Below are 20971 nucleotides of genomic sequence, written 5' to 3' on the forward strand. Positions count from 1 at the left end.
GTAATATACTCATATCTCGATTAACACTGGCTTAGGCAAATTACAACCAATGTCTTGCGTTACATTATGTGGCACAAGGTGCCCAAACCACTTCAAACTGATCCCTTGTCTGAGATGAAAGCTGTAAGCCAAAAAGGTTTCTTTATTTCTTCCTTTATTAATCACTTCATGGCATCCATGATGCAAACTTAAAAATCATTGTCAACAAATGGATGTCCATTGATATGGCTTGGATTGGCCATCCATAAAATCCCATCTGACAGCTCAGCCATCAACCAAATGATGGTACATATTCAGCAAGATTAATGGTCAAGGAAATCTGTGAACAATCAGCATGATCGATTAGATGTATCCAAAAAGAAATTTCATAATTGACGAGATCAACAGGTAAGAAAAGCGTCCGACAATTTTCTACTTGAAGAAGAATATCCTAACCATTCTAATCCATGAATATAGAAAGAGCTCAACTACTCATCTATGATCAGCACGATCCTAACCATTTAGATGGGGACCTCGAGGTATGATGAGAAATCTGAATATCATATTCTTATACTTCTATATCTTTTTGTTTCTTCTTGAAACTCCATCTGACCTAAACATCAGAAGATCCCCCAGCCAGATACATTACCGTGACCTCTTGATTGTTTTCTATAGTTGTAGAACAACTTCAACACCATGCTCCGCTCCAACTCAATTGAGTAGAGCAGCTCATTCATCAGTTCGTTCATCCGTCAGGTCGGGTTTTGAATGGCAACATCAATGATTCTAGTTGATCTAGCATTGAACAGTACTGAAGAGCAGCCCAACAGTCTGGGGAATCTGGCTACTCTCAAACTGCTAAAAAGTGGGTAGCACGTAAATTGTGAGCAATGGTCCATTTCATCCAAGAGCAGGAGGTGGCTGGAATGATTGTTTCCTGAAGGGCGGTAGTTGGTGACGGGTCAGTCATAGAACCAAAGTTTGGTCATGTGGTGGTTGGCATCCGAGACCCTTAGACGATCACACCACCATTAGAGACGCAAACCTGGTTCCCAAAGCTAGCTTCTTAATGTCAATAATGATACATGCAACATGTACACTAATTTAACCACCTAGGTGCGGTTAATTAATTTGATTAGAGCGATAGCAGCACGCATTTCCAATTTCTACTATCTTCAAAGCAAATAAAGTCAACTTATTCGTAGAATAAAATAATAACATTGAGAGAATCTTGCTTCCAATTTCCTCAAACTCACATGTTGCTTTCCCTGGAACCAATTGTCGGGATATTAAACAAAGCATCTTTTATCCCGAAGTTTGTAACGTAAGTATTAAAGTTCTGTGATAAAGGCTTGATGGCTAGCTCGGTGCTGTCCTATTTCTAGTAACAATGTTATCCAAGTTCATGATATTTTGTATGTGTATACATGATATAGATTCAATGATTTATTTATGTCATGATTTTAAGAATAAGAATTCATGATTTATGCGAGATTGACTCGCAAATTATATAAAATCTGATAGCCATCTTAGTAGAGTGCCATCCCATTGAGTATGGAAAGCCATGGACCAAAGAGGGCTCTTTCAAATTGATTCATTGTTTAACGAAAAATACAACCGAAGTCTTGCCTCTCTTGAACGACTCTCTTTTTGTTAAACCATCACCCAGTTATGGCTATTTTGTTGGACATGCTAATGCTATAACTACTCGGCTTCTGCCTTGTAATTCATCACAAAAAAAGGAAAAACCAAACGTCTTCACATGATTAAATATATATATATAAATACATCACAGATCTTATACGCTGTATTTTTTATAAATTTATCAAACTTTTAATTATTCAAATTCTTCCTCAACTTGTGGCACATTTTTTGAAAAAAAAAAAAAAAAAACTGAAACTTTGCCCCTTCCTCGCCAAAGTAGTCGGTGGATGCAAAAACCGGTGATTAGGCTTCGTTTCAAATGGGGTCATCTCGTCATTTCCTCTCTAAAGAAGAGAAGGCTGGGCTCCTGGGGGACCACTGTAACATTTACTGGTGGAGGTGATCCAGAATAAAAACTTTGGGTTCAGATCTTTATTGCACGAGAGAGAGAGAGAAGCAGGCCTTCTCTGGGCTCCTTTCATGCCGCTATCATCACGGCCAACTGCGGGACCAAATTTGACCGCCACTTCAAAGGAATCATGGCTTCCTTACCTTCCACTCTTTTTATTGACTAACCACCTGCATTCCTACTGCTTCTTGAACTACTATAAACTGCACCAAAAGGAAATCAAGATGGTGACAAAAGCTAGTAAGAAGATTCCCAAATGAATCAGAACAAACCATAATTGGTCGTCTGAATGTATCACAGCCCATTAAGAACTTAATTGGCTCACAGCCTTCAGAACATCTAATAGCTTGATTTCTATGCTTCTCAATTTGTTTGGTCTTTAAATTTCTTTGGTTGGAATGGGAAACTGTATGGTGTCCTTGGTAGCTTCTCAATTTTAACTTTTCTCATCTTCATCTAAACTAGTGCATACAATGCTTATTGTAATTATATTGGTGACTCATACATAAACCTATATCTAATAAGCTATCCACTTACACAACCTATATGAATATCCCATGCATAGGATCTTATTAAGCTCTACTCCGGCAAATTCTTGTCGTGGCTTAATCCAAGCAACCAATATTCTAGCTTGTTTTTAACATCAAGTGCATGAATTACATGGAAGCATTTTGAAAACATCCACATTTCAACCATATTTGTACGAATTGTACAAGCATACATGCGTAGCATACCTTGCAAAGACTCCTTACCTTTCATAGTTGTAGGATGATCCTAATTAATACGTACACATCCTAGCTAGTCCAGAATTCACATCTTACTTGAGGCAAAGGAACAAAAGTAGCACCATCTAAAAATAAGAATTGCATCAAATAATATTTCTCGGATAATCACAGCCATCCATACTACCCTTTATGTGCAGCATGCAAATCATACTCCATCTCTATTTAGCATCCATCTCATGTATGACCAAGGTCCATACATCAAGGAAGTGTGGTGGTACTTTCGGTAGCTTCTTCTGCATGCTTTTGCGTGTCTTGACATCACTCATCCAATTATTTTTTCACAGTTAAATCAGTAAGGTTTCAAGGATAAGGAAAAGCCCTAGGGCACTATAATACGAAGCCCAAGGACTAGAGCTAGGACCTCTCTACTAGTCATTACTTCTCTGTATCCCATTTTAATAATGGTCCCCAACTCTAGAAGGATAAAGGAAGTATCCCTACAAGTAAAGCTGTAAAACACTCCAAACCAAATTAAATCTAAAATCCCGTTGGTAGTCCACCACCAGACTCCATTGATAGCCGTTACCTGAGAAAGCCTGAGACCAACCTGCTCCAAAACATTAATTTCCACTCATTTACACACGCACAGTAGGAGTAGCTGAAAACTGTAGCTTCCATCTTCCCTATCCCTGCTATCCCATTCAACCATATCTCCAATCTCTCTCCGTTTTAGCCCACCGGCTAAGCCATGCAGCACGTGCTGAAGTAAATGGCCCCGCCAATCCCGTGTCCATCGTATCCCAAGGATACCATATTCGCCCAGACACCATATTCGCATCCAAGTCCGATGGCCTTTCAAGTCCAAACGATAAACACACGCCATTATTTTTACCTCATGAATAGATATCTATTATTGTTTATTCGATACATGTATCTATCACTAAAAAACGAGTGTAATTATATCCGTAAACTTGCTTTTGCGATTTTTATTTTTAAAAGATTTTTTGGCGCGGCCGTTCTCGATCGGATAATGGGGAAAAAACAAAGGGACAAAAAAGGCGCGAGTAAGAAAACGAAACGCGACAAAAAAAACCCCAAAAATAACCCAGATAACACCACCATAAACAACCCCCCCCCCCCGGCCTTCTCCTCGAGAGAACGAAGCAAACCACACACTCTCTCCTCTCGCTACTTAGAAGAAGCGGAGGAAACGACGAAGAAACGGAACAAAGAAAATGCGATTGCTGTGTCTTCTCCTCTTCCTCTTCCTCGCTGCCCTTCGACCTTCCGCCGCCGCCTCCGGCGGAGGAAGGGTGGGGGAGCACCGCGCGCTCCTCGACCTCAAGGCGGCGCTCGGCGACCCCTCCGGCGCCCTCGCTGGCTGGGACGCCGCCGCCGACCACTGCCAAGCCTGGGTCGGCGTCGCCTGTGACGCCGCCGGCCGCGTCGTCTCCCTCAACATCTCCAACCTCAACCTCTCCGGCCCTCTCCCCCCTGCCGTCTCCCGCCTCCGTTCCCTCCTTCGCCTCTCCACCGCCGCCAACCAGCTCTCCGGCCCCATACCGCCTGAGCTCTCCCTTCTTTCCGGCCTTCGTTTTCTCAATCTCTCCAATAACGCCTTCAATGAGACCTTTCCCTCCGCCCTCTCCCGCCTCAAGAACCTCCACGTCCTCGACCTCTACAACAACAACCTCACCGGCGTCCTCCCTCTCGAGGTGGCGGAGCTCCCCGCCCTCCGCCACCTCCACCTTGGCGGCAACTTCTTCTCCGGTGCCATCCCGCCGGAGTACGGCCGTTGGGAGCATCTCGAGTACCTCGCCGTTTCTGGCAACGAGCTCGGAGGCCCCATCCCGCCGGAGCTTGGCAACGTCACCACCCTCCGAGAGCTCTACATCGGCTACTTCAACAGCTTCCAGGGCAGCCTCCCGGCGGCCATCGGCAACATCACCGCCCTCGTCCGCCTTGACGCCGCCAACTGCGGCCTCTCGGGCAAGATTCCTCCGGAGATTGGTAACCTCCAGAACCTGGACACACTGTTCCTCCAGGTGAACGGTCTCTCGGGGGGGATCACGCCGGAGCTCGGCATGCTCCGGAGCCTCAAGTCCATGGATCTCTCCAACAACGCCCTCACCGGCGAGATCCCAAGGACCTTCGCCGAGCTCAAGAATCTCACCCTTCTCAACCTCTTCCGCAACAGGCTCCATGGCGCCATCCCGGACCTAATCGGAGATCTTCCGAGGCTGGAGGTGCTCCAGCTCTGGGAGAACAACTTCACCGGCGAGATTCCCCGCCGGCTCGGTACGAACGGCCGCCTCCAGCTCCTCGACCTCTCTTCCAATAAGCTCACCGGCTCCCTCCCTCCGAATCTCTGCTCCGGCAACAATCTCCAAGTACTAATCGCCCTCGGGAACTTCCTCTTCGGATCCATCCCGGAATCCCTCGGCCGGTGTAAATCCCTCAGTCGGATCCGGATGGGGGAGAACTACCTCAATGGATCGATCCCCAGTGGCCTCTTCAGCTTGCCGAATCTCGCACAGGTCGAGCTCCAGGACAACCTTCTCACCGGCGGCTTCCCGGAGACCGCCGGCTCCTCGATCTCGTCGACGCTCGGCCAGATCAGCCTCTCCAACAATCGCCTCTCCGGCGCTCTCCCTCCATCCATCGGGAAATTCTCCGGCGTCCAGAAGCTCCTCCTCAACCAGAACCAGTTCTCCGGCCGCATCCCCCTGGAGATCGGGAGGCTGCAGCAGCTCTCCAAGATGGACTTCAGCGGCAACCGGTTCTCCGGCCCAATCACTCCGGAGATCCGCAAGTGCAAACTTCTAACATTCGTCGATCTCAGCCGGAATAATCTCTCCGGCGAGATCCCGGCGGAGATCACCGGAATGAGGATCCTGAATTACCTCAACTTGTCAAGGAACCATCTTGAGGGCGAGATTCCGGCATCCATTTCCACAATGCAGAGCTTGACTGCCGTGGATTTCTCCTACAACAACCTCTCCGGCCTGGTGCCGGGCACCGGCCAGTTCAGCTACTTCAATGCCACATCCTTCGTCGGCAACCCCGATCTCTGCGGCCCCTATCTCGGGCCTTGCCTGCCCGGAATTCCTGATGGCTCGCGTCCATCTCATTCGAAAGGTTCCCTCTCCTCTTCCTTCAAGCTCTTACTTGTCATTGGCCTACTCCTCTGTTCCATTGCCTTCGCCATTGCCGCCATCATCAAAGCTCGGTCTTTGAAGAAGGCCAGCGAAGCTCGAGCATGGAAGCTGACAGCTTTCCAGCGGCTCGATTTCACCTGCGATGATGTTTTGAATTGTTTGAAGGAGGAGAACATCATTGGGAAAGGAGGGGCCGGCATTGTCTACAAGGGTGTGATGCCCAACGGCGACCAGGTGGCCGTGAAGCGGCTCCCGGCGATGAGCCGGGGTTCATCACATGACCACGGGTTTTCTGCGGAGATCCAGACTCTTGGCAGGATCCGGCATCGGCACATTGTGAGACTGCTGGGCTTCTGTTCCAACCACGAAACCAAGCTATTGGTTTATGAGTATATGCCAAATGGGAGCCTTGGAGAGGTTCTCCACGGGAAGAAAGGAGGCCATTTGCAGTGGGACACAAGGTATAAGATTGCTGTGGAAGCCGCGAAGGGCCTCTGCTATCTCCACCATGATTGCTCTCCTTTGATCCTCCACCGTGATGTGAAGTCGAACAATATCCTTCTGGATTCAGATTTTGAAGCCCATGTTGCTGATTTCGGGCTCGCCAAGTTCCTGCAGGACTCCGGTACTTCAGAGTGCATGTCAGCTATCGCTGGCTCTTATGGATATATTGCTCCAGGTATTCCCTTTCATCCTTTATATTAAGATTCTTAGTTGAGCTGCTGGGTCTTCATTTTATTTGGGTGCAAGATTCATACAGTGATTGCTTTGTTAATGGAAGGGTAGGTTTTTAGTAAGGATAAGATGGCCTGTGTGCTTGAAAGTGTTCCCTCTTACCTCGGTCCCCTTTGTTTCTGTTCTACTTCTGTTAATGTTATAGTGATGGTCCTTTCATCTTGGTAAAAGTTGGCTAATACTTGTTCTTAGTAAACTTCAGCTCATGCATGTGGAATTTTTAGCGTGTCCTTTGTTCTTTCTCCTCGTTAATCTGTTTCGTAACCCAACTGCAAATAAAACATTGGCTATCTGGAACCATCTTTGAGTATGTCACTTGTTTCCCTCTGTTATGTTCTAGTTTTCAGGTGAACTAATCCGGCCTTTGGTACCAGTAAAAATGAATAACTCAAATGAAATTAACCATAAACCATTCCAATAGAGTCACCGGTCTCATTTTATTTCTGTTCTACTTCTGCTATGTGACAGTAATTAGTAAAATTTCAGCAATTCGTATGAACTTGTTAAGTGGAATTATATTATTATTATTATTATTATTATTATTATTATTATTTTGATGGAAGTTGGCATGAAATTTTTAAGGTTTCTACTTTATAGTAATTAAATTTTTTGTCATCTGGATGTACAGAATACGCCTACACCCTGAAGGTGGATGAGAAGAGCGATGTTTACAGCTTCGGAGTGGTTCTCCTAGAACTCATAAGCGGACGAAAGCCTGTTGGGGAATTTGGAGATGGTGTTGACATTGTCCAATGGGTGAGGAAGATGACAGATTCTAACAAGGAGGCAGTGTCTGAAATCCTGGACCCCAGGCTTTCTACAGTGCCCCTTCAGGAAGTGATTCATGTCTTCCACGTGGCAATGCTGTGCGTTGAAGAACAGAGCGTCGAGCGCCCTACTATGAGGGAAGTCGTTCAGATCCTCGCCGAGTTCCCCAAGCCAAAACCAGGAGAGGACTCATCAGCAAATGAAGGATCCGTACCGCCACCACCTGTGCCTGTGGAAGAAACATCCAGCAAGGAAACCAAGGAGGACCAGCAGCAGCAGCAGCAGCAGCAACCAGCTCTACAGTCACCGCCACCTGATCTCCTTAGTATTTGAAGTCTTAGGCTTTTTTTTTTTTTCTTTGTGCTTTCTTTTGCTTGATCTACGGCTGTAGGATAGGCTTAAGTTGTTAGACTTCCTGTACAGCTGAATTGGATGGGCTATGCTTTGTTCACTTTTTTCACTTGCTGTTGCTGCTGCTGCTCAATCTCCGGAAACATCAAAGGTGATGGTGTCAGGGTTCTTTCACTAGTAAATGAGAGGCAGGAAACATACACCAAAGCTGATGCGGGATGGTATTGAAATCTGTGTGGCTCGGTCAGTAAATTTAATTGATATGGATGCGTATAGATTGAAGAGTGGCAGAGAGAAGAAGGTGTCTGACTTTCTCGGTTCCCAAGGTTTCGTTCACCAGCGTGACTGGTGACTCGAGAAGGTATGCAGGAGTAAATGAAAAGAGGGCAGGTGCCTGCGCTTTTTAGAAGTCAACCGTTCCAAATCTACTCGATACCTTTAAAATTATCAGTTAACTATTGAAGCTGATCCGTAGCCAGAGGTTTTGACAGGTGAGAAGAACCCTTGTGGAAGCTGAAGTAGATAACGGTTAATTTTGGTTATCTAATGAAGGTTCTTTCACTAGTATCATCTGAGTGAACTTTGTCATCTGTTTCAAGGTCTCTTGTTTATTTGTTTTGACGTAAATAATCCAGGTAACTGAAAAGAACTGGTTCCTGGATGCGATTACACAGGTTCATTGGCATTTGTTGTGCTTATGATTAGAGTAAATTTATAGCGCTTTTCTTTTGATGGTGCAACGCAGAAGAAAACGTGAGGGACAATAGGTACAAAATAATATGATAAATGATATGATAGAAGAAATATAGAGTTAGAAAATGTTACTATGTTGTTCAGTGTTGCTCTAGAATAAAAATCGTATGGAGCACGCACTGGAGAAGAAAATATGACGTGGGCTTCATATTTTGCCACGTCTCCTCTAATATCTATCTTTAAAAAAAAAATCAAAAATTATAGGCTTCTCCTGTTAATGAAGTCATTGGTCCTGTAATTAAAAAAATAGTGACAAAGAATGAAAGGAAATTGGACGTACAACATCCTTATCAGGACTCTTTATCCATCTTTTTTCCATCAAGCCATCTTTCCTATCTTTGAGTTCTTTTTTCCTTTTTTTTATGTTTGCCTCCTCCAAATCTCTCTTTTTTCTCTGAATTTTTTTTACATCTGAATTCTTAAAATCTAAAAAATGATATATATATATAATTTTTTATATTAAAAAAAATTAGAAAATTATGCATCTTATATTGATACCGATGAATATTATATTTTAAAATTTATTTATAGATTTATCTAAAAATATGTATTAGTTTGCTAGATGATGAATTTATTTAGTGTATTCATCTATCTATATAATATATTTTAGTAAAAAGCATGTTTTGAAATGTGTATTAATTTACTTGGAGGTATATATATAAGATCAACACTGAGTGTGTATCAAAGATAATTATATAATATATTAGAAAGTCAACAAGTATATATCATCTAATAATGCAATATATATTGATGCACATGATTTTCTAGAAAGTTTATATGAATTTGCTTATAAGTATGTATTGGATTGTCCAATGAATAATTTAGGAAGCATGTATTATTTGGCCATATATTATATATTGATGAACATCATATTCTAAAAATTATATATTAATTTATTTAAAAATATATATTGATTTAGTAGATGATTAATTTGTTTGGTACGTATCGTATGGCTATACAGTATATATCGATAAAAAAATATTTTGAAAATAAAAAAAAATGTCATGTATGAATTTTTTTATTTTTTTATTTTTTAATCACAAGACTAACAACTCTCTTAATAGGAGTTTCTGATTCTCGAGTTTTTTTTTGAGATGAGTACTAAGAAAAACATAGCAAAATAAGAAATTCATCCCATATTCCCTTCTTTGATGCTCACCAGATATGATTTTTGTTCATTGTCGTCTTTCCTGGTAGCTCTTGGGCATAGAATTAATTTGGGAAACATTGGAGACACCACCCAATACTGATGAACATTTTAAATAATGCAAAAAGACCTAAAGGGGTATTTGGTTGGAAGAGTTAAGACTAAGAATGGAAATAAAAATAGATGACTTACATTGTAACTATTTGGCTAACAAGTCCCATTCCGATTTCAATTTCAGAATAGAATGGGAATGGCTAAACCCTTCTAAAAACTAATCACGTCTTTCTTCTAAGGATTTAAATCTCCATTCCAATTTTGATTCTAATTCTGATCACAAACCAAATATTTTGAGAGATATAGTCATTCCAGTTCTCATTCCAATCTATTTCTATTCAGATGTTGGTTGCAAATCAAACACCTCCTAAATCTATGTCCGTGAGAGAGAGTGGATATGTGGGGGATTTATTTATGATTTTTACAAGCACCCTATTAAGTATGAATTTTTTTCAATTCGAGATATTAATTTATATTAATATTAGGCATCCATTGATATAATAAACACAAAATATTGGCCTTTGTTATCTCAATCATTATAAACCTAAATAATCGGAAATATTGGTTGATATCATATATTGCCAGATATTTTTTAAACGTTCCCCCAGTATCCAATGACGGTGGAATCAACAATGGCCGGCAAAGGTGAGTGATGGGGAGAAAAAAAAACAGAGAATGATGGCAGTGACTGGGCGGAGGGCCAGAAGAGACCAGGCCGAAGAGAAAGAGGGCAGGAGAAAGTGATATATCGAGGGACACAATCATGGAGAAGGAAAAATAAAAAAAAATATTTTATTTTAAGCCTATTCTGCCCATTAATCTAGATTTGGAATAGTATTAGACATCATCCGATCATCCGATCTGGTCGAGATAAATTGGTGTCAATTTGTTTCAATACCGGCTCCCGACTAATATGACTACAATATCATTTTTTTTCAAAAAAAAAAAAATACTTTGATATTTGGTTAATGTGGTTTATCTACAATCTTTCTTTCTTTGCTACTTAAAATATTGTATTATTAGAGGGTGTCAATTGACTGAGTTAGTAAAATTAAGCCTATTATGCCCATTAATCTAGATTTGGCATAATATTAGACTTCATCCGATCATTCGATCTCGGTCGAGATAAATTGATGTCAATTTGTTTCAATATCGGGTCCCGGCTAATATGACTACAATATCATTTTTTTCAAAAAAAAAAAAATTGATATTTGGTTAATATGGTTTATCTACAATCTTTTTTTCTTTGCTACTTAAAATATTGTATTACTAGAGGGTGACTGAGTTGGTAAAATCACTAGCCGTTGATATTAATAACTTGAATTTGAATTCTGCTCCCATCGATTTTGACCAAGCTTCCTATCGTCCAAGTTCTGGGGAAAATTAAAGAGAAAGGAGAATCAAAATGAGTCATGCATGATTCAGAAGTTGCATGCATTATTATTGTACTATCGCATGTATATAACCAAGGGGAGTTGGTAAGCAATAATAGTTTGGCGATGAAAAGGTTTTCCTTTTTTTTTTTTTTTGTTTCAAAAATCACAAGTTCCTTTTTGATATTTTCATTAATCGACCAGAGATAAAAGGTGAAATTCTAAAGATAAAGGCAGGATAAGTTCTTTATCCCATCTCCTACCCTATTTACAAACTATGTCTCAATGTTTGGTCCCTGCCTCTGTACAAACTTAAATGTAATTGAATGCAAAACAAATATAGCCGTACATAAAAAAAAAAAAAAAAAAAAACAAGCAGGTACTCTCCTCGAAGAAAAACTATGTACACAAAATAGATGTAGCTACATGCAGAACACTGATCTTAGTGGTGTATGATGCCAAACATAAAATGCAAAGTCTTGAGGACTAAACATCAAATTCATAGCATCCAAACAGCACACCGGATGTTAAGTCTTCCCTGGTCATTGGTCTATATCCACTTTGTTTAGCTTTCTTCCTTTCTGTGTGACCGAAGCTCCAGCAAATTGGAAAGAGAGTGGAGATTTATCATCACTCATGCATGATCCAAATATTGCATGACATATCCTGTATACCCTTCTCTCACATCGATAACAAAGTGGAGTTGGTATGCAATAATGGTTTGGTAACAGAGCAACCTCACACAAAAGTAGCCACTTTTGTCCACTGCCGGTTAAAAAGGAAGCTAGAAGTAGAGTCATACATCAGAATAGTAGTTCATTTTCTATCATTTCACCTCCAAAGTATTTGATGCAGTAAATATAATAAATCTATGTAGGAGAGAGGGAGTGGTAATGCAAGATGGATTTATTTACGATTTTTACAAGCACCCTATTATTTCAGAATTTTCTTTCCTTTTCTTCCAGTCCTCTTAGTATGTGGGAAGCTTTTATCTCAGCTGAGATATTGACTTATATACATGTTTGGCATCCATTGATAGAATAAGTACAAGAAAATTGGCCTTTTTTTAAATGATGAAATAGGAGGGTGCCCCACCCGGCTTTTCTTTGTAAAAATATTTACAGATTACAAATTATCTCAGCTGTAAAAATATTGGCCATTGTTATCTCAACTGCTATACACCTAAAGAGTCAGAAATATCGGTCAATATAATATATCACTAGATATGTTTTAAACACTCTCCTACCGTCTAATAAAAGTGATAAAGATGAGTGATGGGGACAATGAAAAGAGAGAGTGATGGCAGTGGATATTTTCATTAATCAACTAGAGATTATAGGTGAAATTGTTAGCATCTTAGAGAATTGTTGATTCTTGGTTGTCCCTGCTTTGACCGAATTATCAAGGATCAGCGATTCCAACCCATTAGGTCTAGGCATTTGTCCTGAAGATAAAGGCAGGATAAACATTGCCTTAACCCATCTCCTACCCTATATACAAACTAAGTCTTAAAGTTTGGTCCCCTGCCTCTGTACAAACTTTAATGTAATTGAATGCAAAACAAATCTAGCTGTACATAAAAATATAAGCAGGTGTTCTTCTAAAAGAAAAACTATGCGCACAAAATAGATATAACTGCATGTAAAACATTGATCTAAGTGCGTACAATGCTAAACATAACATCTGAAGTCTTAAGGGCTAAAATAGCAGACAGGGTGTTGAGTCCCCCCTGTTCATTGGTTTATCTCCACCTTTTCTAGCTGGCTTCCTTTCTGAAAACCTAAGCTCTAGGAAATTAAAGAGGGAAGACATCTATAATGACTCATGCATGAATCCAAATGGTGCATGATATATTCCTGTATATCCTTATGTCACATCCAAAACAAAGTGGAGTTGGTAAGCAATAATGGTTTGGTAACAGAGCAACCTCAGACAAAAGTAGTCACTTCTGTGCACTGCTTGTTAAAAAGTGAGCTGGAAGAAGAGTCATGCATCAGAATAGTAGTTCATCTTTCTAGCATTATAATGCCAAAGCCTCAGAAAGCTCCACCAACAACAAAGTATTAGATGTGGTAGGCTCTGATGTATTAATATTTCCCACAACCCCTGGGGATTTTTATCTCAGCTAGTTTTGGCAGTATCTTAGTAAGTGTGACAGCCTACATGAAGGCATGTACGTATATTACAAAGGACTAGTTATCATAGGGTCCACTCGAAGTCCTCAAGAGGAACAGTACCATTATCTGGCTCCTAAACCTAGGGTGGAAGACTGGTGGCCCCCTGCATCTCGTTTAAAGTCTGGTCCAGGCCACCGGAAAGAATGGGCCAGAGTCATCATCTTGTTTTTCCTGTTAAATTCTTTCCAATGGAACCTACTTGGTCCCCACAAATTATTATCACATATATAAATATAATTTTTTTCAGTAGAGTACCATAATTTCTCTTGTGGCTATTTGTTGTTAGTGCCTTCCATCACAATCTGGAGAAATTAAATAACACCAGTAGATGGACACTGTCACAAGGACCACCATGTTGGGATATATCCCTTTCAATGCACTCCACTTGTGCATCCTTCCATGTGCTAGAGTGCGAACAAGAGAGACTACAAATTCTAGAATCCATAGGACCAGTTCCATTATTGGAATGAATCTAGCCAGCATCCAACTACTTTCCTATGTTATTTTTTGAATAGGACTAAAAATGGATTGAATCAACTAGATTGAGCTTGTGTGATGAGGAAAGTAGTCAAGCTTGGATTCAGATTGAAGCTTAGCTCGTAAATAACCCAAGCCTAAATATTCTGATTTTGTAAAAATAAATAAAAGTTTGGCTAGGTTTGATAAGAAGCATGCTCGAGCTTGTTTCACTTGATACATGAGCTAAGCTTGGACTATTTTTATCAAGCTCGACTCAAGTTCAAATACCACTTTTATGCAATGAATTGAGCTCTATCACTCTATTATTTGGCTCATGCGGGTTGTTTGCACCTTACTATCAAGGGATCTTTGAGGTTTTGCTTAGCATTAGCTTTTATGCTTTTGAGGGAATTCTAGGATGGGAAATTTGTTGGTTAGTATATTCAATCATAGCTGTTGGCAATTCTGTTTGCTGCCCACCTTGATTCTCCAACAAAATAGATGTTTACTAAATAAATTTGGATGAGTTTTCTCTTTCCTTTTGATAAACATGGAAGCAATCTTCTTTTAATAATATTTTGTTTGGTCGCCTGTACAAACGGCGCATTGGTGTAAGATTTCATTCAGGATTATAATTTAGATCAAGTCCATGGGCTTGTCCCTAGCATGGGCAACCCTAGATTTGTCCTTGTGAAGTCCTATTTAATAATACCACCTACTATCCCTTCAGGTGGATAACAAATTAATAGTAACTAAATTAATGAATGGACAATGTAATTTGTAGTTACATGCATAGCACCAACCATTCAGGTGTGGCTCTTCATTCAACCCTAAACAACTGAACAGATGGTGGAACATAAATTCTTGCTGTTATGTCATGTTCAATCACAAATCCTTTGTTAGCGAGAACCACCTGAGAGGACTGTGGATAATTTACATAGCTAGAAGAACAAATTTGGAATTCCATTGGTTGGAAATCTTCCAACCTATGACCAATAAAGACTCCTAAATGCAGCCAATCTGGCATCTCAAAAATGATCAGGAATTTGAGGTGTCATCCATTTCTACAAAAAATCAAGTAGTTCGAGATATATTACAAACTTCACAATTAGATGTGGGAATGGATTAGGTCAAACAAAGTTCTAGCTCGATACCATTTTGTAAGCTTAAAATCATATATAAACCAACTTCAATGCACATCGAGTCAAAACTCAACATAATTTAACCTAACCCGACTTGTCTAACTCAATATTCCCAAGAGGCGGAATATATAACAGTGACATCACGAACTACTTCGAAAGGCCTTACTCAAATAGCAAAAAATATAATCACAGATCTAATAAATATCCAACTAGTTTAACATGTGGTTTTCGAAAATCTCTAATTTGCAATGAACCTAAATCAAAGATACGGTGACACAGACCAGATAGAAAGATGGTGAAGTGATTGGACTTAAAATGGTAGAGATTGTGGTTGGGACAATCCCCACAAATTGAGTGTCCCCTACAAGGATGACCAGACACATTCTATCACTTGAACTCAAGGACAATCTTCCCTTGAGAATCACATGGTGGACCCTTCGCATTATCCACCCTTAAATTTTGATCAGAAAGCCATAATTAAGAGTGTGAAGTACATCTAGATTGCCTCTGAGCGAGGTAAGAGTGACTTGTCCCAAGTCTCCCAACTAATCCAAATCCAGCTAGTTTAACATGTGGCTTTCGAAAAGTTCTAACTTGTAATGAACCTAAATCAAGGATATGGTGACACAAACCAGATAGAGAGATGGTGAAGTGATTGGACCTAGAATGGAGGAGATTGTGGCAGGGACAATCCCCACAAATTTAGTGTCCCCTTCAAGGGCGACTAGACACATTCTATCACCTGAACACCAGGACAATCTTCCCTTGAGAATCACATGGTGGATCCTTTGCACTACCCACCCTTAATTTTTGAACAGAAGGCCATATTTAAGAGCACGTAGTGCATCTAGATTGCCTCTGAGCGAGGCAAGAGTGACTTGTCCCAAACCTCCCAACCGTCCACCTGCCATGGCTGAGGCAACTTAAATGAGGAGATGGCAGTGGGGGCCCGTCCACGTGGACAGATTTGGAGGTAGGATAGCGGACAATGGAATGGTTGGCAATGAATGCCACCTCCCCTAGCTTTTAGTTCATTTAAAAACGTCAGGATGTTGGTCAACCCCGACACATCATTTAAGGCCGTATCTTCTGCAGGGGGCTAAAGGTGTCTTTTTCTTCTTTTCTAATTTTTATTAAATTATTATTTTTAGCTACATAATATGCACCACAGAAAACTTTTTATATATGCAACATATATGATAGATCTTTTTATATCAAAAATGGATGGTTGTAGCGAATCTTTCATCATATTTAGTATACTAGTTATGTTTGATAATATGGTATGATGGAAGACATGCATATATTTTCTAGATAAACAACGTATCATCCATTCTACAAAATTCACAATATGGAGCATCTGGCTAAGGATCATGGTGAGGGTGGCTACATAAAAAAAGGGAAGGGTCTTATGCTAGATCTGCGTATATTACGGAAAAAATGTGAGAAGTTTGGTTAAGAGGAAGTGCCTGACATCAGTCCATAACTAAGGAAGGCTGCACAATAGATGATGACGAGGTGGCTTGGATGGTATTGATCATGGCACGACCTTCTATATCTCGATCTAGAAGTCTCTGTTTAGAGGAGTGTTAGTATGTTACCATCAAACTAATGCATAGTTTACATTCTTTAGCCTCGTAAAAACTTATTCTAAGATGTTTTGTGAGACTTTTTTGATGATTTGTACTTGGTAGATGTTTAATTTAGTGCATAAAATCATCGTTAATGGTCCCATATCATTTTATATTTCGATATATTGACCATGATATTGAGATAATTAGTTTAAAATTCTTCAAACCTTCAACCGAGATGAATTAATATCCCAATTTGTCTTGATATTAGAAAACTCTAATATATTGTCCAAAAAATTAAGATATCTTGATTAGCTTAAAATTATTCAACCTTATACTCAACTGAGATGAAATAATATCTTAATTGATCTTGATATCATAATATTTTAATATACTAGCTTATAACCCCATGCGATGTATGGGATGAAATTTTTTTAAATAATATTTAATTTTATTTATATATTTTATTATATCACTATTGCTGCCGGCCATCATCGATTGTTGTTGTTTTTTTTTTGTCAATAAATTATATATATAGTCCTTTCATTTTTGAATTGCAACCATGCACAAAAGGACCATCTTATAATGCAACTTTACATGCTTGGATCACTTATTTCATTACGAGTATGGTGAAGAGGAAAAGGAAATTAACATACTTGTTGGTTTGGGAGTAGTCGACCATGTACTCATAGGCATTGATTTGGGCGTTAATGAGGGTCTCGATGCCCTCTACAGGTAGGACGAAGGTGTCCATGACAATGATGGTGCCATCGAAGCGAGCATGGACCACTATCTTGAGGAGGGCCAAGGTGGAGATCGTCACTTACCGAAAGAAGTTGGGATCGTGCACCCATGACTTCTCTTGTTGGAAATTGGCTTGCGCCACCTCATTGTCATAGTAGATCGTGCTCGCCTCCGCTATCTCCATCTCCATCGCCATGATATTGTTCTCTAGCTCCCACGTTTGCCACACCATCACCGCCGACATCGAATCCATGGCGACCGTTCTAGTGAGCCCTATTAAGATTTTCTCTATGTGTGTTTTTCTCTTACCCTAGAGGTCAAGCGGATAATTTGATGGGAGATCACGAGCTTAGGAGAAACTTCAAAGAAAAAAAAGATGTACCATGATTTTGCAAGCCCCCACATGTCAAACGGAAAGCCCCACCCAAAGCCCCACATGTCAAACAGAGGCTTTGCCAATATAGATGCCTCCATTTTAATATATATATGTATATATATATATAATATTACCTAACAATATCACAATTATTACTATAATTTTCATATTACTTATAAAATTATTACTATAATAATATGTAAATATTTTAATATAAATAATATTACGAAGATATAATTGCTATAATAAAATAACTTCTGTGTTAGTATAATAATGGTTTAATAATAATATTCTATTATTCATCTAATTCTAATGAAAAGATTGTTATTATTACACTATGTTTATCCCTCTTATAATTATTAAATAATATTACCATGATAATAATTACACTATAATAATCACTGCATAATAATTATTATTATAGTCATACACAAATATATGATAATGATTATTGCTATAATATTATCATAATTATTTAATACTAATATTAGTATTCTAATAGTCATAGTAAAAAAATTGTTATCATGTTATAAAAATTATTATTGCAATCAATTTTAATTATAATTATTTCTTATAATAGTTAGTACATACAAATTTTAATTATTATAACAGATATTATATGCATCTTATTTATATTAGTTTATGTACTAATATATTAATAAATATAACAAAAAATTTGAATAAATATTATAAAAGTTAAAAATAATAGTTATTATCCTTATATTTTATTTTGACATTATTAATATGAATATCAAGTAATTATTAAAGTAAAGGCTAATTAAATACTTAATAGACAATATGATTACAATGCATTATTATGTATTTTTATTGTTGATTATATTATTATATAATATTAAATTGGTCATATATTATATTAGTTCTAATATATAATTTTATTTTGAAATTATAACATGAAATATAATGCATAATTATATTATATTATATTATTATAATATTTATTTTTTGAGAGAATGGGAGGGAAGCCCAACTGCATAATAATTAAAAGGATAATATGCATTATATATAAGAATTAGAAATAATATCATAAATATTGTTATATATCATAATATAACATAGAAATAATTATAATGTAAAAATTTAATAATAATTACAATTTCAATTTTTTTCATATAATATATACAAATGTTAGATAGTTGGCCATCTATTAGTCAAATATCATAAAAAATAAATAGTTTATTATTTCAAAGATTTAGTTTTATCAATCATTTACAAATCTACCACCTCTTGTTTCATCATTGTACGATCGAACATTTGCAAATACATTTGCATTTGTCAACTATAGGCAATTAAATAAAATAAGTTTTGCAATTGTAATTTCAATTGCAAGATTTCCAATTGCTAAGGCAGCTCATGTTACAACAATTAGAATTGCAACCAGTCAAATAACATCTATAGCCATTTAGTCGAGTTTGTATTGATGGTCTAACGTGATAAACTAATGGGCAACCATTTGTATGTTGTCGGCCATGCTACAATATCAATCTTTCTTCTTTCCCTTGAGCTAACCTGTAGGTAAATTTTATCTATAGCTTAAAGTCAAAAGGCATAGTACTTTGCCTTCACACCTGAACCTCTAAACTCTAACGAGGGCTCCTTACAGTGAATTAGGTAGCACATTTATATTCACAAAAATTAACTTGATCAAGTTGGCCACATTTTTAAGCTTCAAAAATTCTCGACGCCTCAAATTATAGAGGATTAATAATGCCCATAACTTAGTTATCAACAAAATGCCCATAATTTAACTTAAATTCATTCAGAGGATGCATGTAATAAATAAATAGAACAAGTTGCATGGGAAAACTAGACCTAACAAATTATGCACTTTATCCCAAGATAAAGTTCTATGCTGAATTTTTCCTACCCAACCACAAAGTTTGAGATGAAACTTTTACTGTTAAATATGGTCTTGGCCCCACTATCAAGTCGGCCATACTTTTTGCCCTGGACTCTGGAAGGGCTTTTGGCAACCCCCATAAAGCTCGGCAATTAAAAAGAGAAAGGAAAGCATGCAGGTCGAAAGCCCCATCTGAATCAAACGCAGTATGGGAAACGACAGCATGCAGTGGATGACCTGCACCCTTTAACATGTCCCAAACTTAAAAGCATAAAAAGTAGCAGTGGATGGAGAAAAGGAATGCAAGCAAATGAGACTGGAATTAGTGGCAGGTGGAGTTGTGACACCTGGAGCCTGTCACAGATACCACAGCTTTTTCGGACTCATGAATCCTAGTAAGAATAGCTTGATAAGCTTCCAAGAATGCCATGGAGCCCATATAGATATCAGCAAAGGATTTCTTTTGTTTTTTATGCTCATTGATCAGAACGCTGGTCCTGGGGAGGAACACTAAATGTTGTGCTTGATTTGGTTCGAGTGAAGCTTTTTCTTCTACCATGCATGTTGTGTGGTGAAGAAGACAAACACCAAGACTCATTCATTGGCCTTATACAACCATAGAGACAAAATCCCACTCTTTACAAAGCTATCCATATCTACGTTCATGGTTATGAATGAACCCCACCACTGTCTTCGGTATGGACCCAGAAGGAGAACATGGGCTCTCTTAGATTCCTTTCCTATTAACATACCATCAAATTGACTGCAACCAAACCATGCTTGGACTTCTCAAGTGATGTTTGAAATTAGTGATGAACCAATACCAAAGCAATCATGGAGACCGCCTTTAGACTTTTCTATAAATCAAAACAAAAGGAGGGGCCAGTGCTGCAGTCCTCTGCATCCATGCATTGGCCTGTCCTTAGGGCTCACACGTTTAGACATATGGGGCTTTGGCAATTGAAGTAGTAGGGCCATGTGAAGTGTCCTCTTCCTAGTCTCAATAACTAAAATTTAATGCCAACACTGCCTTAATGATATTAGTTCTTCCATGGCATAATTAATGTTAGTACCAAAGGTCTCATATGATGTGCCATGCCTCATGAATACATGGGGAGAAAAGTAAAGCAACTAACAAAAATCTCAGGACTCAGACCTAAATAAATAGGCATTCAAAGTAGTAGAGATACCATAATGGATAGGAATCCATGGTATCTTTCTTGGTCCATATCCCATGGACTGAAATCGATGTAGTACAGTAACTAGGTAATTCTTAGATCAATCATCTAGTTTAAAAAGTGATCCCACAATAAGTCAGCTGACACCATCAGATGATTGCTTTCTCAAAGCCCTAAAAGAAGTAATTAAAATTGACACAATTTTCAGGAATGAGTCATGCACTTCAGCAAGGCTTACCCTGAAACTTGGCCATTTAAGGTAACTCAATAGGCTAATTGTGTATATAATCCCTGATCATTTTAATGGCCTTCTTTAGAAGAAAACCAACAACTCCCTCTCTCTTATCTGCCATGTATGCTGGGGTGAGCAGCC

The 20971-nt window shown here is 38.8% G+C and overlaps 1 protein-coding gene across 1 annotated transcript; it reads left to right on the forward strand.

Annotated features, from left to right (window-relative positions):
• The first annotated feature begins 3898 nt into the window (after nucleotides 1-3898).
• On the forward strand, nucleotides 3899-8336 carry LOC105060090 (uncharacterized). Its single transcript, XM_010943683.4, has 2 exons — nucleotides 3899-6594; nucleotides 7279-8336. Exons 1-2 carry the CDS (start codon nucleotides 3993-3995, stop codon nucleotides 7749-7751), a joined length of 3075 nt encoding a protein of 1024 aa, XP_010941985.1. The 5' UTR covers nucleotides 3899-3992; the 3' UTR covers nucleotides 7752-8336.
• Nucleotides 8337-20971: the final 12635 nt, after the last annotated feature.

Source organism: Elaeis guineensis, chromosome 6 (assembly GCF_000442705.2).
Source record: "Elaeis guineensis isolate ETL-2024a chromosome 6, EG11, whole genome shotgun sequence".
NCBI classification, from domain to species: domain Eukaryota; kingdom Viridiplantae; phylum Streptophyta; class Magnoliopsida; order Arecales; family Arecaceae; genus Elaeis; species Elaeis guineensis.